At 51.4% G+C, this 22559-nt stretch overlaps 1 protein-coding gene across 3 annotated transcripts in view; it reads left to right on the top strand.

Moving 5' to 3' along the window:
* The window catches only part of ARHGEF17 (Rho guanine nucleotide exchange factor 17), a 307648-nt gene that overhangs the window by 186216 nt on the left and 98873 nt on the right, over positions 1 to 22559 (top strand). For all 3 annotated transcript variants that reach the window (XM_063951204.1, XM_063951202.1, XM_063951203.1), the window contains exons 5-6: positions 8054 to 8170; positions 12017 to 12109. In XM_063951204.1, the coding sequence (XP_063807274.1) occupies positions 8054 to 8170; positions 12017 to 12109 (210 nt within the window). The remainder of the gene's footprint in view (positions 1 to 8053; positions 8171 to 12016; positions 12110 to 22559) is intronic.

Here is a 22559-nt window from a genome sequence, read left to right as displayed (position 1 = left end):
CTGATATACTCTGTGCTGCTGGGGACTCTGCTCCTCCAGCTATATAACTCTCAGTATGTGGCTGCTGCCTCCATTCCCCTCCTCACATCATGTCACTGCCCCTGTCACATGCAGCCCTGTCCTCACTGACACATCACTCATCTCCTGATATACTCTGTGCTGCTGGGGACCCTGCTCCTCCCACTATATAACTCTCAGTCTGTGGCTTCCTGCTGCCTCCATTCCCCTCCTCACATCATGTCACTGCCCCTGTCACATGCAGCCCTGTCCTCACTGACACATCACTCATCTCCTGATATACTCTGTGCTGCTAGGGACCCTGCTCCTCCCACTATATAACTCTCAGTCTGTGGCTTCCTGCTGCCTCCATTCCCCTCCTCACATCATGTCACTGCCCCTGTCACATGCAGCCCTGTCCTCACTGACACATCACTCATCTCCTGATTCACTCTGTGCTGCTAGGGACCCTGCTCCTCCCACTATATAACTCTGTCTGTGGCTTCCTGCTGCCTCCATTCCCCTCCTTACATCATGTCACTGCCCCTGTCACATGCAGCCCTGTACTCACTGACACATCACTCATCTCCTGATATACCCTCCACTATATATAACTCTCAGTCTGAATGCCATACATTCCGGAGCGTGGACCCAGTGGCGGCATTACCCAATAGAAGCTTATGGGTTTCTTTATGCCTGCCCTGTGAGTGGTATCCAATCAGATCCCTCTATGCACCCCCCGCGATGGTGCCCCCGTCACTCTACACATTAACAGGAAAACTCCTGACGTCCTAAACCTGGGAGTTCCTTTCCCACAAAAGACAGGTATTATCGGGAGAGCTGTCCTGTGCGATTTTAATCGCATCTCCAGGTACATACCGGCTCATGAATGCAATGCTTAGTACAGAGGTGTCCAAACTGTGTGCCGTGGCTCCCTGGGGTGCCTCGGGACACTTGCAGGGGTGCCCTGGGTTGGTGGTCCAGGACCAATTCAAATTATTCATGGTCAATATAATAGGCAAAACCAATGCTGGTGGCTGCCAGTCATAAAATATGTGACCAAACAGAAGCAAATCTTGTCCCTCACCACACAACTGACCCTAAGGATGACATATAAACGCGATCTACTCAATTTAATATTTCTTTCTAAATTTCTCAATAAGAAATTTTTGGCCTAGGGGTGCCGTGAAAAAAATTCTGATATTCTAGGGCGCCGTGATTCAAAAAAGTTTGGAAACCACTGGCTTAGTACATCCCACCCTCTGTTGCTCACAGTGAGGACACGGCAGACACACAGGAAGTAAGGATTTACTGCAGATGTGCTCTGACCCTCGTGTAACGCACCTTATAAGTCTATGTTTAGAACATATAGTGTCTCTTCCCACAGTGCACAGTGCATGACAGCAGTTTTGCAGAGACATGTATATTGTGCACATAGGCCTTTGCGTCACTCAGTCTAAAATTAGACCCTTCCAAACCCTTCCGCTAGGTAAAATGTGATAACACTGAAAGGTCAGCGTCATATTTCTCTAACGTCCTAGTGGATGCTGGGGACTCCGTCAGGACCATGGGGGATAGCGGCTCCGCAGGAGACAGGGCACAAAAAGTAAGCTTTTAGGATCACATGGTGTGTACTGGCTCCTCCCCCTATGACCCTCCTCCAAGCCTCAGTTAGGTTTTTGTGCCCGTCCGAGCAGGGTGCAATCTAGGTGGCTCTCATAAAGAGCTGCTTAGAAAAAGTTTTTTAGGTTTCTTATTTTCAGTGAGTCCTGCTGGCAACAGGCTCACTGCTACGAGGGACTTAGGGGAGAGAAGTGAACTCACCTGCGTGCAGGATGGATTTGCTTCTTAGGCTACTGGACACCATTAGCTCCAGAGGGATCGAACACAGGCCCAGCCATGGAGTCCGGTCCCGGAGCCGTGCCGCCGACCCCCCTTGCAGATGCCGAAGTTGAAGAGGTCCAGAGGTCCGGAAACAGGCGGCAGAAGACTTTCAGTCTTCATAAGGTAGCGCACAGCACTGCAGCTGTGCGCCATTGTTGTCGGCACACTTCACACCAGCGGTCACTGAGGGTGCAGGGCGCTGGGGGGGGCGCCCTGGGCAGCAATGTATAATACCTTTTTCTATGGCTAAAATACATCACATATAGCCCTTGAGGCTATATGGATGTATTTAACCCCTGCCATATATCGCAAACTCCGGGAGAAGAGCCCGCCGTTTTAGGGGGCGGGGCCTATTCTCCTCAGCACACAGCGCCATTTTCCTGCTCAGCTCCGCTGTGAGGAAGGCTCCCAGGACTCTCCCCTGCACTGCACTACAGAAACAGGGTAAAACAGAGAAGGGGGGCATATTTTGGCGATATTTTTATATATTAAGCGCATATAACAGAAACAACACCTTTTAGGGTTGTTTATATACATTTTTATAGCGCTTTGGTGTGTGCTGGCAAACTCTCCCTCTGTCTCCCCAAAGGGCTAGTGGGGTCCTGTCTTCGATAAGAGCATTCCCTGTGTGTCTGCTGTGTGTCGGTACGTGTGTGTCGACATGTATGAGGACGATGTTGGTGTGGAGGCGGAGCAATTGCCGGTAATGGTGATGTCACCCCCTAGGGAGTCGACACCGGAATGGATGGCTTTAATTATGGAATTACGTGATAATGTTAGCACGCTGCAAAAGTCAGTTGACGACATGAGACGGCCGGAAAACCAGTTAGTACCTGTCCAGGCGTCTCAGGCACCGTCAGGGGCTGTAAAATGTCCCTTACCTCAGTCAGTCGACACAGGTACCGACACAGATTAATCTAGTGTCGACGGTGAAGAAAGAAACGTATTTTCCAATAGGGCCACACGTTATATGATCACGGCAATGAAGGAGGCTTTGCATATCTCTGATACTGCAGGTACCTCAAAGGGGGGTATTATGTGGGGTGTGAAAAAACTACCTGTAGCTTTTCCAGAATCAGAGGAATTGAATGACGTGTGTGATGAAGCGTGGGTTAACCCCGATAGAAAACTGCTAATTTCAAAGAAGTTATTGGCATTATACCCTTTCCCACCAGAGGTTAGGGCGCGCTGGGAAACACCCCCTAGGGTGGATAAGGCGCTCACACGCTTATCAAAACAAGTGGCGTTACCGTCTCCTGATACGGCCGCCCTCAAGGATCCAGCTGATAGGAGGCTGGAAACTACCCTGAAGAGTATATACACACATACTGGTGTTATACTGCGACCAGCAATAGCCTCAGCCTGGATGTGCAGTGCTGGGGTGGTGTGGTCGGATTCCCTGACTGAAAATATTGATACCCTGGATAGGGACAGTATTTTATTGACTATAGAGCAATTAAAGGATGCTTTTCTTTATATGCGAGATGCTCAGAGGGATATTTGCACTCTGGCATCGAGAGTAAGTGCGATGTCCATATCTGCCAGAAGAAGTTTATGGACGCGACAGTGGTCAGGTGATGCGGATTCCAAACGGCATATGGAAGTATTGCCGTATAAAGGAGAGGAATTATTTGGGGTCGGTCTATCGGATCTGGTGGCCACGGCAACAGCCGGAAAATCCACTTTTTTACCTCAGGTCACCTCCCAACAGAAAAAGACACCGTCTTTTCAGCCGCAGTCCTTTCGTTCCTATAAGAACAAGCGGGCAAAAGGACAGTCATATTTGCCCAGAGGCAAAGGAAGGGGTAAGAGGGTGCAGCAAGCAACTACTTCCCACGAACAGAAGCCCTCCCCGGCTTCTACAAAGCCCTCAGCATGACGCTGGGGCTGTGCAAGCGGACTCAGGGGCGGTGGGGGGTCGACTAAAGATTTTCAGCACACAGTGGGCGCGCTCACAGGTGGACCCTTGGATCCTGCAGGTAGTATCTCAGGGTTACAAGTTGGAATTCGAAAAGTCTCCCCCTCGCCGGTTCCTAAAGTCTGCTTTACCAACGTCTCCCTCAGAAAGGGCGACGGTATTGGAAGCCATTCACAAGCTGTATTCTCAGCAGGTGATAGTCAAGGTACCCCTCCTACAACAGGGAAAGGGGTATTATTCCACACTATTTGTGGTACCGAAGCCGGACGGTTCGGTAAGACCTATTCTAAATCTGAAATCCTTGAACCTGTACATACAGAAATTCAAGTTCAAGATGGAGTCACTCAGAGCAGTGATAGCGAATCTGGAAGAAGGGGACTTCATGGTGTCCCTGGACATAAAAGATGCTTATCTGCATGTCCCAATTTACCCTTCACACCAAGGGTATCTCAGGTTCGTGATACAAAACTGTCATTATCAGTTTCAAACGCTGCCGTTTGGTTTGTCCACGGCACCTCGGGTCTTTACCAAGGTAATGGCCGAAATGATGGTTCTTCTACGAAGAAAAGGCGTATTAATTATCCCTTACTTGGACGATCTGATAAGGGCAAGGTCCAGAGAACAGCTGGAAGTCGGAGTAGCACTAACCCAAGTAGTGCTTCAACAACACGGGTGGATTCTGAATCTTCCAAAATCTCAATTGACCCCGACGACACGTCTGCTGTTCCTGGGAATGATTCTGGACACTGTTCAGAAAAAGGTGTTTCTCCCGGAGGAGAAAGCAAGGGAGTTATCCGAACTTGTCAGGAACCTCCTAAAACCAGGAAATGTGTCAGTACATCAATGCACAAGAGTCCTGGGAAAGATGGTGGCTTCTTACGAAGCAATTCCATTCGGCAGATTCCACGCACGAATATTTCAGTGGGATCTGCTGGACAAATGGTCCGGATCGCATCTGCACATGCATCAGCGGATAACACTGTCACCAAGAACAAGGGTGTCTCTTCTGTGGTGGTTGCAGAGTGCCCATCTGTTAGAGGGCCGCAGATTCGGCATACAGGACTGGGTCCTGGTGACTACGGATGCCAGCCTACGAGGCTGGGGAGCAGTCACACAGGAAAGAAACTTCCAGGGCGTGTGGTCGAACCTGGAGACGTCTCTTCACATAAATATACTGGAGCTAAGAGCGATTTACAATGCTCTAAGCCTGGCAAAACCGCTGCTTCAGGGTCAGCCGGTGTTGATCCAGTCGGACAACATCACGGCAGTCGCCCACGTAAACAGACAGGGCGGCACGAGAAGCAGAAGAGCAATGACAGAAGCTGCAAGGATTCTTCGCTGGGCGGAAAATCATGTCATAGCACTGTCAGCAGTGTTCATTCCGGGAGTGGACAACTGGGAAGCAGACTTCCTCAGCAGACACGACCTCCACCCGGGAGAGTGGGGACTTCATCCAGAAGTCTTCCACATGATTGTGAACCGTTGGGAAAAACCAAAGGTGGACATGATGGCGTCCCGCCTCAACAAGAAACTGGACAGATATTGCGCCAGGTCAAGAGACCCTCAGGCAATAGCTGTGGACGCTCTGGTAACACCGTGGGTGTACCAGTCCGTGTATGTGTTTCCTCCTCTGCCTCTCATACCAAAGGTACTGAGAATTATATGGCTACGGGGAGTAAGAACAATACTCGTGGCTCCGGATTGGCCGAGAAGGACTTGGTACCCGGAACTTCAAGAGATGCTCACGGAAGAGCCGTGGCCTCTACCGTTAAGAAGGGATCTGCTTCAGCAGGGACCTTGTATGTTCCAAGACTTACCGCGACTGCGTTTGACGGCATGGCGGTTGAACGCCGGATTCTAAAAGAAAAGGGCATTCCAGAGGAAGTTATTCCTACCTTGATTAAAGCCAGGAAGGAAGTGACCGCACAACATTATCACCGCATTTGGAGAAAATATGTTGCGTGGTGTGAGGCCAAGAAGGCCCCAACGGAGGAATTTCAATTGGGTCGATTCCTACATTTCCTGCAGGCAGGATTGTCTATGGGCCTCAAATTGGGGTCTATTAAGGTTCAAATTTCGGCCTTATCGATTTTCTTCCAGAAAGAATTGGCTTCAGTGCCTGAAGTACAAACCTTTGTCAAAGGTGTACTACATATACAGCCCCCGATTGTGCCTCCAGTGGCACCGTGGGATCTCAACGTAGTTTTGGATTTTCTCAAATCCCATTGGTTTGAGCCGCTCAAATCGGTAGATTTGAAGTATCTTACATGGAAAGTAACCATGCTACTGGCCCTGGCTTCAGCCAGGAGAGTATCAGAGTTGGCGGCTTTATCGTACAAAAGCCCATATCTGATTTTCCATTCGGACAGGGCAGAACTGCGGACGCGTCCTCAGTTTCTGCCTAAGGTGGTTTCGGCTTTTCACTTGAACCAGCCTATTGTGGTGCCTGCGGCTACTAGCGACTTGGAGGACTCCAAGTTGCTGGACGTTGTCAGAGCATTGAAAATATATATTTCAAGGACGGCTGGAGTCAGAAAATCTGACTCGCTGTTTATCCTGTATGCACCCAACAGAATGGGTGCTCCTGCGTCTAAGCAGACGATTGCTCGTTGGATCTGTAGCACAATCCAACTTGCACATTCTGTGGCAGGCCTGCCACAGCCTAAATCTGTAAATGCCCACTCCACAAGGAAGGTGGGCTCATCTTGGGCGGCTGCCCGAGGGGTCTCGGCATTACAACTTTGCCGAGCAGCTACGTGGTCAGGGGAGAACACGTTTGTAAAATTTTACAAATTTGATACTCTGGCTAAGGAGGACCTGGAGTTCTCTCTTTCGGTGCTGCAGAGTCATCCGCACTCTCCCGCCCGTTTGGGAGCTTTGGTATAATCCCCATGGTCCTGACGGAGTCCCCAGCATCCACTAGGACGTTAGAGAAAATAAGAATTTACTTACCGATAATTCTATTTCTCATAGTCCGTAGTGGATGCTGGGCGCCCATCCCAAGTGCGGATTGTCTGCAATACTTGTACATAGTTATTGTTACAAAAATCGGGTTATTATTGTTGTGAGCCATCTTTTCAGAGGCTTCTTCGTTGTTATCATACTGTTAACTGGGTTCAAATCACAAGTTGTACGGTGTGATTGGTGTGGCTGGTATGAGTCTTACCCGGGATTCAAGATCCTTCCTTATTGTGTACGCTCGTCCGGGCACAGTACCTAACTGAGGCTTGGAGGAGGGTCATAGGGGGAGGAGCCAGTACACACCATGTGATCCTAAAAGCTTACTTTTTGTGCCCTGTCTCCTGCGGAGCCGCTATCCCCCATGGTCCTGACGGAGTCCCCAGCATCCACTACGGACTATGAGAAATAGAATTATCGGTAAGTAAATTCTTATTTTTTCCATGTTGCACAGTTTATTACTTAGCATTAAAGAGCTGATTAAATGTCACTCGTGGTCAGAAAATTGGGAAATATGTCTAAATATATCCTCTCTTACAGTACACTGCTGCGCCAGGCCGGGCACCCACCGCATCTGTGTACAAGCGGCAATTACCCACAATGCCTGGTTATATTGTATGTCAGTGGTGGTGCAGGCCTTGGGAGCAGTCGGTACAAGAACCGTAATAATTTACATTTCTCCTCAAAGTGTTCCCTTCACCAGAGGCGGCCATGTTGTTTTCTGAACCAATGTTCACTTTGCGCCTCATACCTCATCCCTGGATATTAGAGACACTATTATTTGGACTGTACATCACTTTTAGACTATTTATTGCATTTTGTAGCATTCCCAGCTGTATAATTCCTGGAATAGGAGAGGCACAGTGGTGCAGCGGTTAGCATTGCTGAGCTAATGAATTCTCCCCTGCCCAGAGTCTTGTACTCATAGATTCGTTGGCTGCTGACGAAATTGACCATAGGGCAGGGGCCGACACATTTTTTGTAAGTCCTAAGAGCCAGCTTGAAAGTTTAGGAGCCATTTTCTCGTTTCCCATCTAAAATATATGTAAACACTGTACACTAACATAGGAGCGTCAGCATTGAGGGCCAGTGATGTATATTTAAATAACTTGAATCTCTGGTTTATTAAACAACCAATCAGACGCTGTCTACCATTTCCCTGTTGCATTTTAGAAAATGATAGACAGCATCTAATTGGTTGCTATGGGCAATATCACCAATTCCCTGTTTTAGAAGCTTTAGTAAATGTACGCCGTACTCTCTGTCATCTAACTCACCTGTTTCCCGTCTTTGCAGTTCTCCAAGGAAATCCTGGTGACCATCTACTCCGCTTACATTGATAACTTTCTCAACGCCAAGGACGCGGTGCGTGTGGCCAAGGAGGCCAGGCCGGCATTTATGAAGTTCCTAGAGGTAGGTCTAGTACCGTCTGTGAAACAGGCCCTGTGCACATCTGCAGAGATGTCAGTGGCTTATGCAGCAGATCACATGGCCCTGTATATACCACAGCGCGGCTGTTTAGATGCTGAGCTGACTCCAGCCATTCTTCCCGCCTGCTGACATTAATACGCGGATGTCCCAGACTCCGTGAATGGTCTATTTATTGTTACACATATTTACGCTGAATTGTCTACGAGATGTCTGGATAGTTTTATTATGTCTAATTGTATTGTTGGCAATATTATCCCATTACATCTGGAAAATATTGTCTGGCCTCACTCAGTCATTGTTTACAGGTGTGCGGCAATACAGCGGCTTAACTTCGTTACTCCGGCGTTGTAGCCGATGTTCTGCAGATGGAGGAAAGCAGATCTGCAAGGGAGGCGGAGGAGGGTTTTATTTCCTACGCTGCCGAAGCATATCGTATAATCTGCATTATTTTACTTACTCCTCATGGGGGCAGCAAAGAGAGACGGGGGACACAGCGGCAGGGCCAGATGATCAATGGGGCGGATGGGACTACAGCTCCAGGCTTCCACATAAAATAGGCCCATCGCCATGGCAGCATGAGGAGGACCCCCTGCCCGGCTGGCCACATGGTTGGCCATTAATATTAAAATTGCATTTCTATTTACCTCACAAAATTATGCAATTTCTCTACTATTTTGTATTTAGGGGGAGACCATAATGGGGGCATATGTACTAAGCCGTGGAGAGAGATAAAGTAACTGACATAGCAGCAATCGCCCTGACTCCCTGACATAGCAGCAATCACCCTGACTCCCTGACATAGCAGTAATCTCCCTGACTCCCTGACATAGCAGCAATCTCCCTGACATAGCAGCAATCACCCTGACTCCCTGACATAGCAGCAATCTCCCTTACTCCCTGGCATAGCAGCAATCTCCCTTACTCCCTAACATAGCAGCAATCACCCTGACTCCCTGACATAGCAGCAATCGCCCTGACTCCCTGGCATAGCAACAATCTCCCTTACTCCCTGACATAGCAGCAATCTCCCTGACTCCCTGACATAGCTGCAATCGCCCTGACTCCCTGGCATAGCAGCAATCACCCTGACTCCCTGACATAGCAGCAATCTCCCTGACATAGCAGCAATCGCCCTGACTCCCTGACATAGCAGCAATCACCCTGACATAGCAGCAATCGCCCTGACTCCCTGGCATAGCAGCAATCTCCCTTACTCCCTGACATAGCAGCAATCTCCCTGACTCCCTGACATAGCAGCAATCACCCTGACTCCCTGACATAGCAGCAATCTCCCTGACTCCCTGGCATAGCAGCAATCTCCCTGACTCCCTGGCATAGCAGCAATCTCCCTTACTCCCTGGCATAGCAGCAATCTCCCTGACTCCCTGACATAGCAGCAATCTCCCTGACTCCCTGACATAGCAGCAATCTCCCTGACTCCCTGACATAGCAGCAATCTTCCCCACTCCCTAAAATAGCAGCAATCGCCCTGACTCCCTGACATAGCAGCAATCGCCCTGACTCCCTGACATAGCAGCAATCACCCTGACTCCCTGATATAGCAGCAATCTCCCTTACTCCCTGGCATAGCAGCAATCTCCCTTACTCCCTGACATAGCAGCAATCTCCCTGACTCCCTGAAATAGCAGCAATCTTCCCCACTCCCTGACATAGCAGCAATCTCCCTGACTCCCTGACATAGCAGTAATCTCCCTGACTCCCTGACATAGCAGCAATCTTCCCCACTCCCTGAAATAGCAGCAATCTCCCTGACTCCCTGACATAGCAGTAATCTCCCTGACTCCCTGAAATAGCAGCAATCTCCCTGACTCCCTGACATAGCAGCAATCTCCCTGACTCCCTGACATAGCAGCAATCTCCCTGACTCCCTGACATAGCAGCAATCTTCCTGACTCCCTGAAATAGCAGCAATCTCCCTGACTCCCTGAAATAGCAGCAATCTCCCTGACTCCCTGACATAGCAGCAATCTCCCTGACTCCCTGACATAGCAGCAATCTTCCCCACTCCCTGACATAGCAGCAATCTCCCTGACTCCCTGAAATAGCAGTAATTTCCCTGACTCCCTGACATAGCAGTAATTTCCCTGACTCCCTGACATAGCAGCAATCTCCCTGACTTCCTGACATAGCAGTAATCTCCCTGACTCCCTGACATAGCAGCAATCACCCTGACATAGCAGCAATCTTCCTGACTCCCTGACATAGCAGCAATCTTCCTGACTCCCTGACATAGCAGCAATCTCCCTGACTCCCTGACATAGCAGCAATCTCCCTGACTCCCTAACATAGCAGAAATCACCCTGACTCCCTGACATAGCAGCAATCTCCCTGACATAGCAGCAATCTCCCTCACTCCCTGACATAGCAGCAATCTTCCTGACTCCCTGACATAGCAGCAATCTCCCTGACTTCCTGACATAGCAGTAATCTCCCTGACATAGCAGCAATCACCCTGACTCCCTGACATAGCAGCAATCTTCCTGCCTCCCTGACATAGCAGCAATCTCCCTGACTCCCTGAAATAGCAGCAATCACCCTGACTCCCTGACATAGCAGCAATCTCCCTGACTCCCTGACATAGCAGTAATCTCCCTGACTCCCTGACATAGCAGCAATCTCCCTGACTCCCTGACATAGCAGCAATCTCCCTGACTCCCTGACATAGCAGCAATCTCCCTGACTCCCTGACATAGCAGCAATCTCCCTGACTCCCTGACATAGCAGCAATCTCCCTGACATAGCAGCAATCTCCCTGACTCCCTGACATAGCAGCAATCTCCCTGACTCCCTGACATAGCAGTAATCTCCCTGACATAGCAGCAATCTCCCTGACTCCCTGACATAGCAGCAATCTCCCTGACTCCCTGACATAGCAGCATTCTCCCTGAAATATTAGCAACCTCCCTGACTCCCTGACATAGCAGCAATCTGCCTGACTCCCGGTACAGTGTAACAATCTGCCTGACTCCCGGTACAGTGTAACAATCTGCCTGACTCCCGGTACAGTGTAACAATCTGCCTGACTCCCGGTACAGTGTAACAATCTGCCTGACTCCCGGTACAGTGTAACAATCTGCCTGACACCCCTTTAGAGTGTAGCAATCTCCCTGATTGAACCTTTCTACGATCATGTAGCTGTTATATTCTTGTGAAAAAAAAGACATCAGAGATACGTGCATTCAACCTGGATCAATCATTGGTTATAGGGCTCAGTGATCTCTATGGCTACATGCATTTTCAAATAAGGTTTCTTGCAGCCATTTATATTTGGTCTAATTCAGACCTGACTGCAGCAGAAAATTTGTTCTCTAATGTGCACTGCAGGTGGGGCAGAGGTAACATGTGCAGAGAGAGTTAGATTTGGGTGGGTTATAGTGTTTCTGTGCAGGGTAAATACCGGCTGCTTTATTTTTACACTGCAATTTAGATTTCTGTTTGAACACACCCCACCCAAATCTAACTCTCTCTGCACATGTTACCTCTGCCCCCTCCCCCCGCAGTGCACATAGTTTTGTCCATTAGAGAACAAATTTGCTGCTGCGATCAGGTCTGAATTAGGCCCACTGAACCTCTTATAAAATGTGCAAGCCCTGCGAAGCATCAGCGTCTTCTCATCAACAGGTAGATGTTATTGACTGCTTTGGATGTAAGTTATGTATACGACACTCCTGCGTTAGCAGAACACAACCGCGCTGATAGCTGCTGCTTTCACAATCGCCCTGAAATGCTTTTTCATCAGTAGGCGTGTATGCCGGCGCTCTGCACTAACAGGCAATGCTCACCACTTCCCTCTGTGTTGTTTTGCAGCAATGCACAAGAGAGAACAAGGAAAAACAGGGCCTGGCCGACCTCATGATCAAACCCGTCCAGAGGATCCCACGTTACGAGCTGATTGTCAAGGTGAGGGGGCAGTGGGATGCAGGCCGGGTGTCTGCACTGCGATCAGACAGGAAGTGATGTCCAACTTATCAACCAATCATGTTCATACAAGAAGGGGGCTGTCCCGTCATGTGCCCCAGTGTTTCCATGGATACGTTTTATAAGTACGTTTACATTCCAGGTGTATGTATCTGAATTGCAGACATCACTCTCTCTTTATATAATTACAGTGTAATGGTGCAGTTCTATCTAGCGGCATAAGTGGGAAATTAGGATGGCGTACTAGACGTTAGGGCATGTCCACTCAAAGGGATCGGTATGGATGGTATGCCGACGGTCACAATACCGACGCCTACACCCCAATAGTTAAGATCCCGTCAGGAGCGACTTAAGTATTCAACCCACCCCCCTAACCCTCCCCTACTGAAGCCTAACCATAACCTCCCTACTTAGTGCCCAAACCTAACCCCCACCTCGGTGGTGCCTAACCCCTCCCCACAGCCTCCCCCCCACCCCCTGTTGCAGCATAACACTACAAGGTGGCGCCTAAGCCTAACCCCCTCTCCTGCAGCCAAACTATAACCCTCCTCCTGGCTAAACTTCTTGATTCCGGTGTCGTGTTCTGACAAGTGTCGGGATTCCAGCGTTGGTTTTCGACTGCGGGGATCACGACAGCCGGTATTTTTGAACGTATACCCCCCCAAAAGCTGCGGCCCCTCATGAGCTATTGTCTGGGGATCACCTGTGACCACTGGACTGCGCCACCCTGCGCTGCGGAAGAATGAGGATTTCCAGAGACGGGATAAGGGTACATTGCGTCCTGCCTCCCACATACTGGGCTGCACACACGTTGGGGTACCCTAGCTGGAAAGAGAGGAGACATTTTCCATAGACGTCTGTATGGTAAATAGGACCCTTAGCCACTCCGTGTCACACGCACTCAGGGGGGGAGCGCTGGTGGCGAGGAGTTGCGTCAGCGTTTATGGAGGTAGTTTTCTTCCACCGCATTGCACAGTTGCAAAGACTTCACCATTGGATTTCGACAAATTAGAAAAAGATCTCGCTGACCCTGAATGATCTTGCACCCAAGCTGCTGTGATAACGTTTCTTTGTGTATGAGCAGAGTAATATATGCATTGACTTGGATGTTGGCCAGATACCCCCCTCCCCCTCTCCCTCTCCCCTCCCCCCCCCCCCCCCTCCATTATCACGTCACGAATAGTCGCGCTGTTTCCTGGATGGACAGTTTGTAAATGCCGCCTGGCTTGTCCTGCAAATCCTCAACCCCGGGGCTGCTTGTCTGGTCAGATTGTTGGCAGCAGGCACATGTACCAGGTTCGGTAATGTTAGAGGCTGGTATGCACTGACTTGTATGTTTGAGTTAATGCAGGGAAGGTGCTGGCGCCCTGTGTCAAGATCCCTCAGACGCTGACACTAATTGAGTTGAGTTTTGGGCCAATTTTTCAAGGTGTACAATTCACTTGTTCTGCACTTCTCCTGAAATACGCGCAGCAAGACGTCTGATGTGTGCCAGCGACGTCTGCCCGCTGCCATTACTCAGAGCGCCTTGTGCCAGGGTCCAGGGAATCTGGCAGCCAAGAAAGATGACTGGACCCTGTGAAGGAGGCATGTTTCTGAGGGAAATAGCTGCACTTTGCTGGCAATCTAAGATTGGTCAGTGCTGTGATGCCATGGTGTCTGGTCAGTGCTTTGATGCCATGGTGTCTGGTCAGTGCTGTGATGCCATGGTGTCTGGTCAGTGCTGTCATGCCATGGTGTCTGGTCAGTGCTGTGATGCCATGGTGTCTGGTCAGTGCTGTGATGCCATGGTGTCTGGTCAGTGCTGTGATACCATGGTGCCTGGTCAGTGCTGTGATGCCATGGTGCCTGGTCAGTGCTTTGATGCCATGGTGTCTGGTCAGTGCTGGGATGCCATGGTGCCTGGTCAGTGCTGTGATGCCATGGTGTCTGGTCAGTGCTGTGATGCCATGGTGTCTGGTCAGTGCTGTGATGCCATGGTGTCTGGTCAGTGCTGTGATGCCATGGTGTCTGGTCAGTGCTGTGTTGCCATGGTGTCTGGTCAGTGCTGGGATGCCATGGTGTCTGGTCAGTGCTGGGATGCCATGGTGTCTGGTCAGTGCTGGGATGCCATGGTGTCTGGTCAGTGCTGGGATGCCATGGTGTCTGGTCAGTGCTGTGATGCCATGGTGTCTGGTCAGTGCTGTGTTGCCATGGTGTCTGGTCAGTGCTGGGATGCCATGGTGCCTGGTCAGTGCTGTGATGCCATGGTGTCTGGTCAGTGCTGGGATGCCATGGTGTCTGGTCAGTGCTGGGATGCCATGGTGCCTGGTCAGTGCTTCGATGCCATGGTGCCTGGTCAGTGCTGTGATGCCATGGTGTCTGGTCAGTGCTGCGATGCCATGGTGCCTGGTCAGTGCTGCGATGCCATGGTGTCTGGTCAGTGCTGTGTTGCCATGGTGTCTGGTCAGTGCTGTGTTGCCATGGTGCCTGGTCAGTGCTGTGATGCCATGGTGTCTGGTCAGTGCTGGGATGCCATGGTGTCTGGTCAGTGCTGTGATGCCATGGTGTCTGGTCAGTGCTGGGATGCCATGGTGTCTGGTCAGTGCTGGGATGCCATGGTGTCTGGTAAGTGCTGTGATGCCATGGTGTCTGGTCAGTGCTTTGATGCTATGGTGTCTGGTCAGTGCTGTGATGCCATGGTGCCTGGTCAGTGCTGGGATGCCATGGTGTCTGGTCAGTGCTGTGATGCCATGGTGTCTGGTCAGTGCTGTGATGCCATGGTGTCTGGTCAGTGCTGTGATGCCATGGTGTCTGGTCAGTGCTGGGATGCCATGGTGTCTGGTCAGTGCTGTGATGCCATGGTGCCTGGTCAGTGCTTCAATGCCATGGTGCCTGGTCAGTGCTGTGATGCCATGGTGCCTGGTCAGTGCTGTGATGCCATGGTGTCTGGTCAGTGCTGTGATGCCAAGGTGTCTGGTCAGTGCTGCGATGCCATGGTGTCTGGTGAGTGCTGTGATGCCATGGTGCCTGGTCAGTGCTGGGATGCCATGGTGTCTGGTCAGTGCTGGGATGCCATGGTGTCTGGTCAGTGCTGTGATGCCATGGTGTCTGGTCAGTGCTTTAATGCCATGGTGTCTGGTCAGTGCTGTCATGCCATGGTGCCTGGTCAGTGCTGTGATGCCATGGTGTCTGGTCAGTGCTGTGATGCCATGGTGTCTGGTCAGTGCTGTGATGCCATGGTGTCTGGTCAGTGCTGGGATGCCATGGTGCCTGGTCAGTGCTGTGATGCCATGGTGCCTGGTCAATGCTGCGATGCCATGGTGTCTGGTCAGTGCTGCGATGCCATGGTGCCTGGTCAGTGCTGCGTTGCCATGGTGTCTGGTCAGTGCTGCGATGCCATGGTGTCTGGTCAGTGCTGTGTTGCCATGGTGTCTGGTCAGTGCTGTGTTGCCATGGTGTCTGGTCAGTGCTGTGATGCCATGGTGTCTGGTCAGTGCTGTGATGCCATGGTGTCTGGTCAGTGCTGTGATGCCATGGTGTCTGGTCAGTGCTGTGATGCCATGGTGTCTGGTCAGTGCTGTGATGCCATGGTGTCTGGTCAGTGCTGTGATGCCATGGTGTCTGGTCAGTGCTGTGATGCCATGGTGTCTGGTCAGTGCTGTGATGCCATGGTGTCTGGTCAGTGCTGGGATGCCATGGTGCCTGGTCAGTGCTGTGATGCCATGGTGTCTGGTCAGTGCTGTGTTGCCATGGTGCCTGGTCAGTGCTGTGATGCCATGGTGTCTGGTCAGTGCTGGGATGCCATGGTGTCTGGTCAGTGCTGGGATGCCATGGTGTCTGGTAAGTGCTGTGATGCCATGGTGTCTGGTCAGTGCTTTGATGCTATGGTGTCTGGTCAGTGCTTTGATGCCGTGGTGTCTGGTCAGTGCTGTGATGCCGTGGTGCCTGGTCAGTGCTGGGATGCCATGGTGTCTGGTCAGTGCTGTGATGCCATGGTGTCTGGTCAGTGCTGGGATGCCATGGTGCCTGGTCAGTGCTGGGATGCCATGGTGCCTGGTCAATGCTGCGATGCCATGGTGTCTGGTCAGTGCTGCGATGCCATGGTGCCTGGTCAGTGCTGCGTTGCCATGGTGTCTGGTCAGTGCTGCGATGCCATGGTGTCTGGTCAGTGCTGTGTTGCCATGGTGTCTGGTCAGTGCTGTGTTGCCATGGTGTCTGGTCAGTGCTGTGATGCCATGGTGTCTGGTCAGTGCTGTGATGCCATGGTGTCTGGTCAGTGCTGTGATGCCATGGTGTCTGGTCAGTGCTGTGATGCCATGGTGTCTGGTCAGTGCTGTGATGCCATGGTGTCTGGTCAGTGCTGTGATGCCATGGTGTCTGGTCAGTGCTGTGATGCCATGGTGTCTGGTCAGTGCTGTGATGCCATGGTGTCTGGTCAGTGCTGGGATGCCATGGTGCCTGGTCAGTGCTGTGATGCCATGGTGTCTGGTCAGTGCTGTGATGCCATGGTGTCTGGTCAGTGCTGTGTTGCCATGGTGCCTGGTCAGTGCTGTGATGCCATGGTGTCTGGTCAGTGCTGGGATGCCATGGTGTCTGGTCAGTGCTGGGATGCCATGGTGTCTGGTCAGTGCTGTGTTGCCATGGTGCCTGGTCAGTGCTGTGATGCCATGGTGTCTGGTCAGTGCTGGGATGCCATGGTGTCTGGTCAGTGCTGGGATGCCATGGTGTCTGGTAAGTGCTGTGATGCCATGGTGTCTGGTCAGTGCTTTGATGCTATGGTGTCTGGTCAGTGCTTTGATGCCGTGGTGTCTGGTCAGTGCTGTGATGCCGTGGTGCCTGGTCAGTGCTGGGATGCCGTGGTGTCTGGTCAGTGCTGTGATGCCGTGGTGTCTGGTCAGTGCTGGGATGCCATGGTGCCTGGTCAGTGCTGGGATGCCATGGTGCCTGGTCAATGCTGCGATGCCATGGTGTCTGGTCAGTGCTGCGATGCCATGGTGCCTGGTCAGTGCTGCGTTGCCATGGTGTCTGGTCAGTGCTGCGATGCCATGGTGTCTGGTCAGTGCTGTGTTGCCATGGTGTCTGGTCAGTGCTGTGTTGCCATGGTGTCTGGTCAGTGCTGTGATGCCATGGTGTCTGGTCAGTGCTGTGATGCCATGGTGTCTGGTCAGTGCTGTGATGCCATGGTGTCTGGTCAGTGCTGTGATGCCATGGTGTCTGGTCAGTGCTGTGATGCCATGGTGTCTGGTCAGTGCTGTGATGCCATGGTGTCTGGTCAGTGCTGTGATGCCATGGTGTCTGGTCAGTGCTGTGATGCCATGGTGTCTGGTCAGTGCTGGGATGCCATGGTGCCTGGTCAGTGCTGTGATGCCATGGTGTCTGGTCAGTGCTGTGATGCCATGGTGTCTGGTCAGTGCTGTGTTGCCATGGTGCCTGGTCAGTGCTGTGATGCCATGGTGTCTGGTCAGTGCTGGGATGCCATGGTGTCTGGTCAGTGCTGGGATGCCATGGTGTCTGGTAAGTGCTGTGATGCCATGGTGTCTGGTCAGTGCTTTGATGCTATGGTGTCTGGTCAGTGCTTTGATGCCGTGGTGTCTGGTCAGTGCTGTGATGCCGTGGTGCCTGGTCAGTGCTGGGATGCCATGGTGTCTGGTCAGTGCTGTGATGCCATGGTGTCTGGTCAGTGCTGGGATGCCATGGTGTCTGGTCAGTGCTGGGATGCCATGGTGTCTGGTCAGTGCTGTGATGCCATGGTGTCTGGTCAGTGCTGGGATGCCATGGTGTCTGGTCAGTGCTGGGATGCCATGGTGTCTGGTCAGTGCTGGGATGCCATGGTGTCTGGTCAGTGCTGGGATGCCATGGTGTCTGGTCAGTGCTGTGATGCCATGGTGTCTGGTCAGTGCTGGGATGCCATGGTGTCTGGTCAGTGCTGGGATGCCATGGTGTCTGGTCAGTGCTGTGATGCCATGGTGTCTGGTCAGTGCTGTGATGCCATGGTGTCTGGTCAGTGCTGGGATGCCATGGTGTCTGGTCAGTGCTGTGATGCCATGGTGTCTGGTCAGTGCTTTAATGCCATGGTGTCTGGTCAGTGCTGTCATGCCATGGTGCCTGGTCAGTGCTGCGATGCCATGGTGCCTGGTCAATGCTGTGATGCCATGGTGCCTGGTCAGTGCTGTGATGCCATGGTGTCTGGTCAGTGCTGTGATGCCATGGTGTCTGGTCAGTGCTTTAATGCCATGGTGTCTGGTCAGTGCTGTCATGCCATGGTGCCTGGTCAGTGCTGCGATGCCATGGTGCCTGGTCAATGCTGTGATGCCATGGTGCCTGGTCAGTGCTGCGTTGCCATGGTGTCTGGTCAGTGCTGCGATGCCATGGTGTCTGGTCAGTGCTGTGTTGCCATGGTGTCTGGTCTGTGCTGTGTTGCCATGGTGTCTGGTCAGTGCTGTGATGCCATGGTGTCTGGTCAGTGCTGTGATGCCATGGTGTCTGGTCAGTCAGTGCTTTGATGCCATGGTGTCTGGTCAGTGCTGTGATGCCATGGTGTCTGGTAAGTGCTGTGATGCAATGGTGTCTGGTCAGTGCTGTGATGCCATGGTGTCTGGTCAGTGCTGCGATGCCATGGTGTCTGGTCAGTGCTGCGATGCCATGGTGTCTGGTCAGTGCTGTGATGCCATGGTGTCTGGTCAGTGCTGTGATGCCATGGTGCCTGGTCAGTGCTGTGATGCCATGGTGTCTGGTCAGTGCTGCGATGCCATGGTGTCTGGTCAGTGCTGCGATGCCATGGTGTCTGGTCAGTGCTGCGATGCCATGGTGTCTGGTCAGTGCTGCGATGCCATGGTGTCTGGTCAGTGCTGCGATGCCATGGTGTCTGGTCAGTGCTGCGATGCCATGGTGTCTGGTCAGTGCTGCGATGCCATGGTGTCTGGTCAGTGCTGCGATGCCATAGTGTCTGGTCAGTGCTGCGATGCCATGGTGTCTGGTCAGTGCTGCGATGCCATGGTGTCTGGTCAGTGCTGTGATGCCATGGTGTCTGGTCAGTGCTGCGATGCCATGGTGCCTGGTCAGTGCTGCGATGCCATGGTGTCTGGTCAGTGCTGTGATGCCATGGTGTCTGGTAAGTGCTGTGATGCCATGGTGTCTGGTCAGTGCTGTGATGCCATGATGTCTGGTCAGTGCTGCGATGCCATGGTGTCTGGTCAGTGCTGCGATGCCATGGTGTCTGGTCAGTGCTGCGATGCCATGGTGTCTGGTCAGTGCTGCGATGCCATGGTGTCTGGTCAGTGCTGTGATGCCATGGTGTCTGGTCAGTGCTGTGATGCTATGTTCTCTGCCTGGAAATGTAGAGAAAAACTGTTTAAAACCAAGAATAATTCTTCTCTGCACCTGTTTGTGTACCAATCTCTGTAACGGGGATCTGCTGAGTGTGTCACATCCAAGATGCAAGGGCTTAACCCTAGCCCAAATCTAAATTGCAGTGTAAGAATAAAGATGTCCATTTGTGGGCTACATGTAAAAGCAGCCACTATTTACCCTGCATGCAAACACAATACTTGTATTTGCACCCTTTGCAGCGTAGCATGGGGTCTTCCGGGGGCAATGTGACTTGCTTTTTACTGCTGTTTTCCCACCTCTGGATCAGCCTGCGGCAGGTTCCATTCTCCGGTACTCCAGTGACAGAAACCGCCACGTGCGTGATCCCCAAGACAGTGACTAGGTACTGATCCAACATAGGGGGTAATTCCAAGTTGATTGCAGCAGGAATTTTGTTAGCAGTTGGGCAAAACCATGTGCACTGCAGGGGAGGCAGATATAACATGTGCAGAGAGAGTTAGATTTGGGTGGGGTGTGTTCAATCTGCAATCTAATTTGCAGTGTAAAAATAAAGCAGCCAGTATTTACCCTGCACAGAAACAGAATAACCCACCCAAATCTAACTCTCTCTGCACATGTTATATCTGCCTCCCCTGCAGTGCACATGATTTTGCCCAACTGCTAACAAAATTCCTGCTGCGATCAACTTGGAATTACCCCCATAGTGTGCAAACTTCTGCGCAACCGCAGCAGAAAGTCCCACAAAGGTAGTCACCACTCTTTCAGCATATAGAATACACCAAGAGCAATAGTGTGGCACAGCGCTTCCCTTGTGGAGGTACAGGACAGTCTGTGACACTTCGAAGACCGTTTCAGAGATTCTTTTTAAAATATATCTGGAAGAAATGAAACATATACGTGATGTGTCATATGTATGAATACCTGAGCCAGAATATTGCTGGAACTACTCACAAGGTGATTTCTAGAATAGGTGCATGCAGCAATATGTGTTTGAAGACCTGACGGTTGAAATGCGTTGGTAGAGCGTATACTGTAGGCTGGCTGCTGTGCGGATCAATGGTCTGATTTCCACAGGGACTATAACGCGATGCTCCCAAAGCATTTGCATGTGTAACCGTGACTGCTATTAGTCACACTGCAATTAAATTTTTCTCATTCTAGTCTGTGACATTGGAGACAGAGTGTACTTGTGTAATGGGTAACAATGTGGAGGAGATACTATACTGCTTACGGTGTATCGCTGTGCCCTGGTGTATTCATTGTGAGATCCTGGGTCACAGCGACACGGCCAGCCTCCGAGGGCAGGGGACCCAGGTGAGGAGGGACTGAGGGGGGGGAGGGGGGGGGGGGAAATCTCATCTAGTTGCGTCACTTTTCTATGAAGAACTGTTCCCTGCACATTTTATGGTTTTCAGCAGAATCCATTCACCCTGAGACTCCCTAACTCCCTCTGTGTCTTTGTGGTTACATTACTAGTTTATATCTTGTTGTATTGTGTTATTATTAACGCGAATTGATGTTGTCACGTCCCCTGGTGGCTGGTGTTCTGTTTCTAGGGTGTTTGGATGCTAAGTCTCTGTAGCATGAAATAGGGGGCAGCCCAGCTAGTACTAATCATGTTTGCTCTCATTGTGGTTCATTTCATGCATGTACGCTGAGGGGCGTCCTAACGGGATTTTTTCTTTGCAAGCTATGCTCAGTGCCGTAACTAGACATTTTAGCGCTGTGTGCAAGAAACAGCATCGGAGTCTCACCCCCCCCCCCCCTTCATGTAAAACAGGGGCAGTGCGCGTCGTAGGCATGCGTAAAAAATATAGGGGCGTGGCCACAAAATAATACCAATTCATATAACGGTGCACAGTAGTCTCCATTATTCAAATTACGCCGCACAGTAACACCACTACACCAGGTAGAGACCCTTTTACACATTACGGCAGACATCCTCACCCTTTTTACACATTTCGGCAGACAGCGTCCCCTTTTTACACATTACGGCAGACAGCGTCCCCTTTTTACACATTACGGCAGACAGCGTCCCCCTTTTTACACATTACGGCAGACAGCGTCCCCCTTTTTACACATTACGGCAGACAGCGTTCCCTTTTTACACATTATGGCAGACAGCGTCCCCCTTTTTACACATTACGGCAGACAGCGTCCCCCTTTTTACACATTACGGCAGGCAGCGTCCCCTTTTTATACATTACGGCAGACAGTCCCCCTTTTTACACATTACGGCAGACAGCGCCCCGTTTTTACACATTAAGGCAGACAGCTTCCCCTTTTTACACATTACGGCAGACAGCGTCCCCCTTTTTACACATTACGGCAGACAGTCCCCCTTTTTACACATTACGGCAGACAGCGTCCCCTTTTTTACACATTACGGCAGACAGCGTCCCCTTTTCTCTAACGTCCTAGTGGATGCTGGGGACTCCATAAGGACCATGGGGAATAGACGGGCTCCGCAGGAGACTGGGCACTCTAAGAAAGATTTAGTACTACTGGTGTGCACTGGCTCCTCCCTCTATGCCCCTCCTCCAGACCTCAGTTAGAATCTGTGCCCGGACAGAGCTGGGTGCATTTTAGTGAGCTCTCCTGAGCTTGCTAATAAGAAAGTATTTGCTGGCAACAGACTCTCTGCTACGTGGGACTGAGGGGAGAGAAGCAAACCTACTAACTGCGGCTAGGTTGCGCTTCTTAGACTACTGGACACCATTAGCTCCAGAGGGATCGAACACAGGAACCTAACTTTGGTCGTCCGTTCCCGGAGCCGCGCCGCCGTCCCCCTCGCAGAGCCAGAAGACAGAAGCCGGCGGGTTGAAGCAAGAAGACGTCAAAATCGCCGGCAGAAGACTCCTGTCTTCATATGAGGTAGCGCACAGCACTGCAGCTGTGCGCCATTGCGCCCACACTAACCCACACACTCCGGTCACTGTAGGGTGCAGGGCGCAGGGGGGGGGGGGGGCGCCCTGGGCAGCAATTGATTACCTCCTGGCAAAAAGCAGCATATATACAGTTGGACACTGTTATATGCATGAGCCCCCGCCATTAATTTTACACAAAATCGCGGGAGAAACCCGTCGCTGAGGGGACGGGGCCTTCTTCCTCAGCACTCACC

The sequence above is a fragment of the Pseudophryne corroboree genome, chromosome 2, assembly GCF_028390025.1.
Source record: "Pseudophryne corroboree isolate aPseCor3 chromosome 2, aPseCor3.hap2, whole genome shotgun sequence".
Taxonomy (NCBI): Eukaryota; Metazoa; Chordata; class Amphibia; order Anura; family Myobatrachidae; genus Pseudophryne; species Pseudophryne corroboree.
Note: the sequence above shows the minus strand (reverse complement) of the source record. Positions and strands in the feature narration are given on the sequence as shown.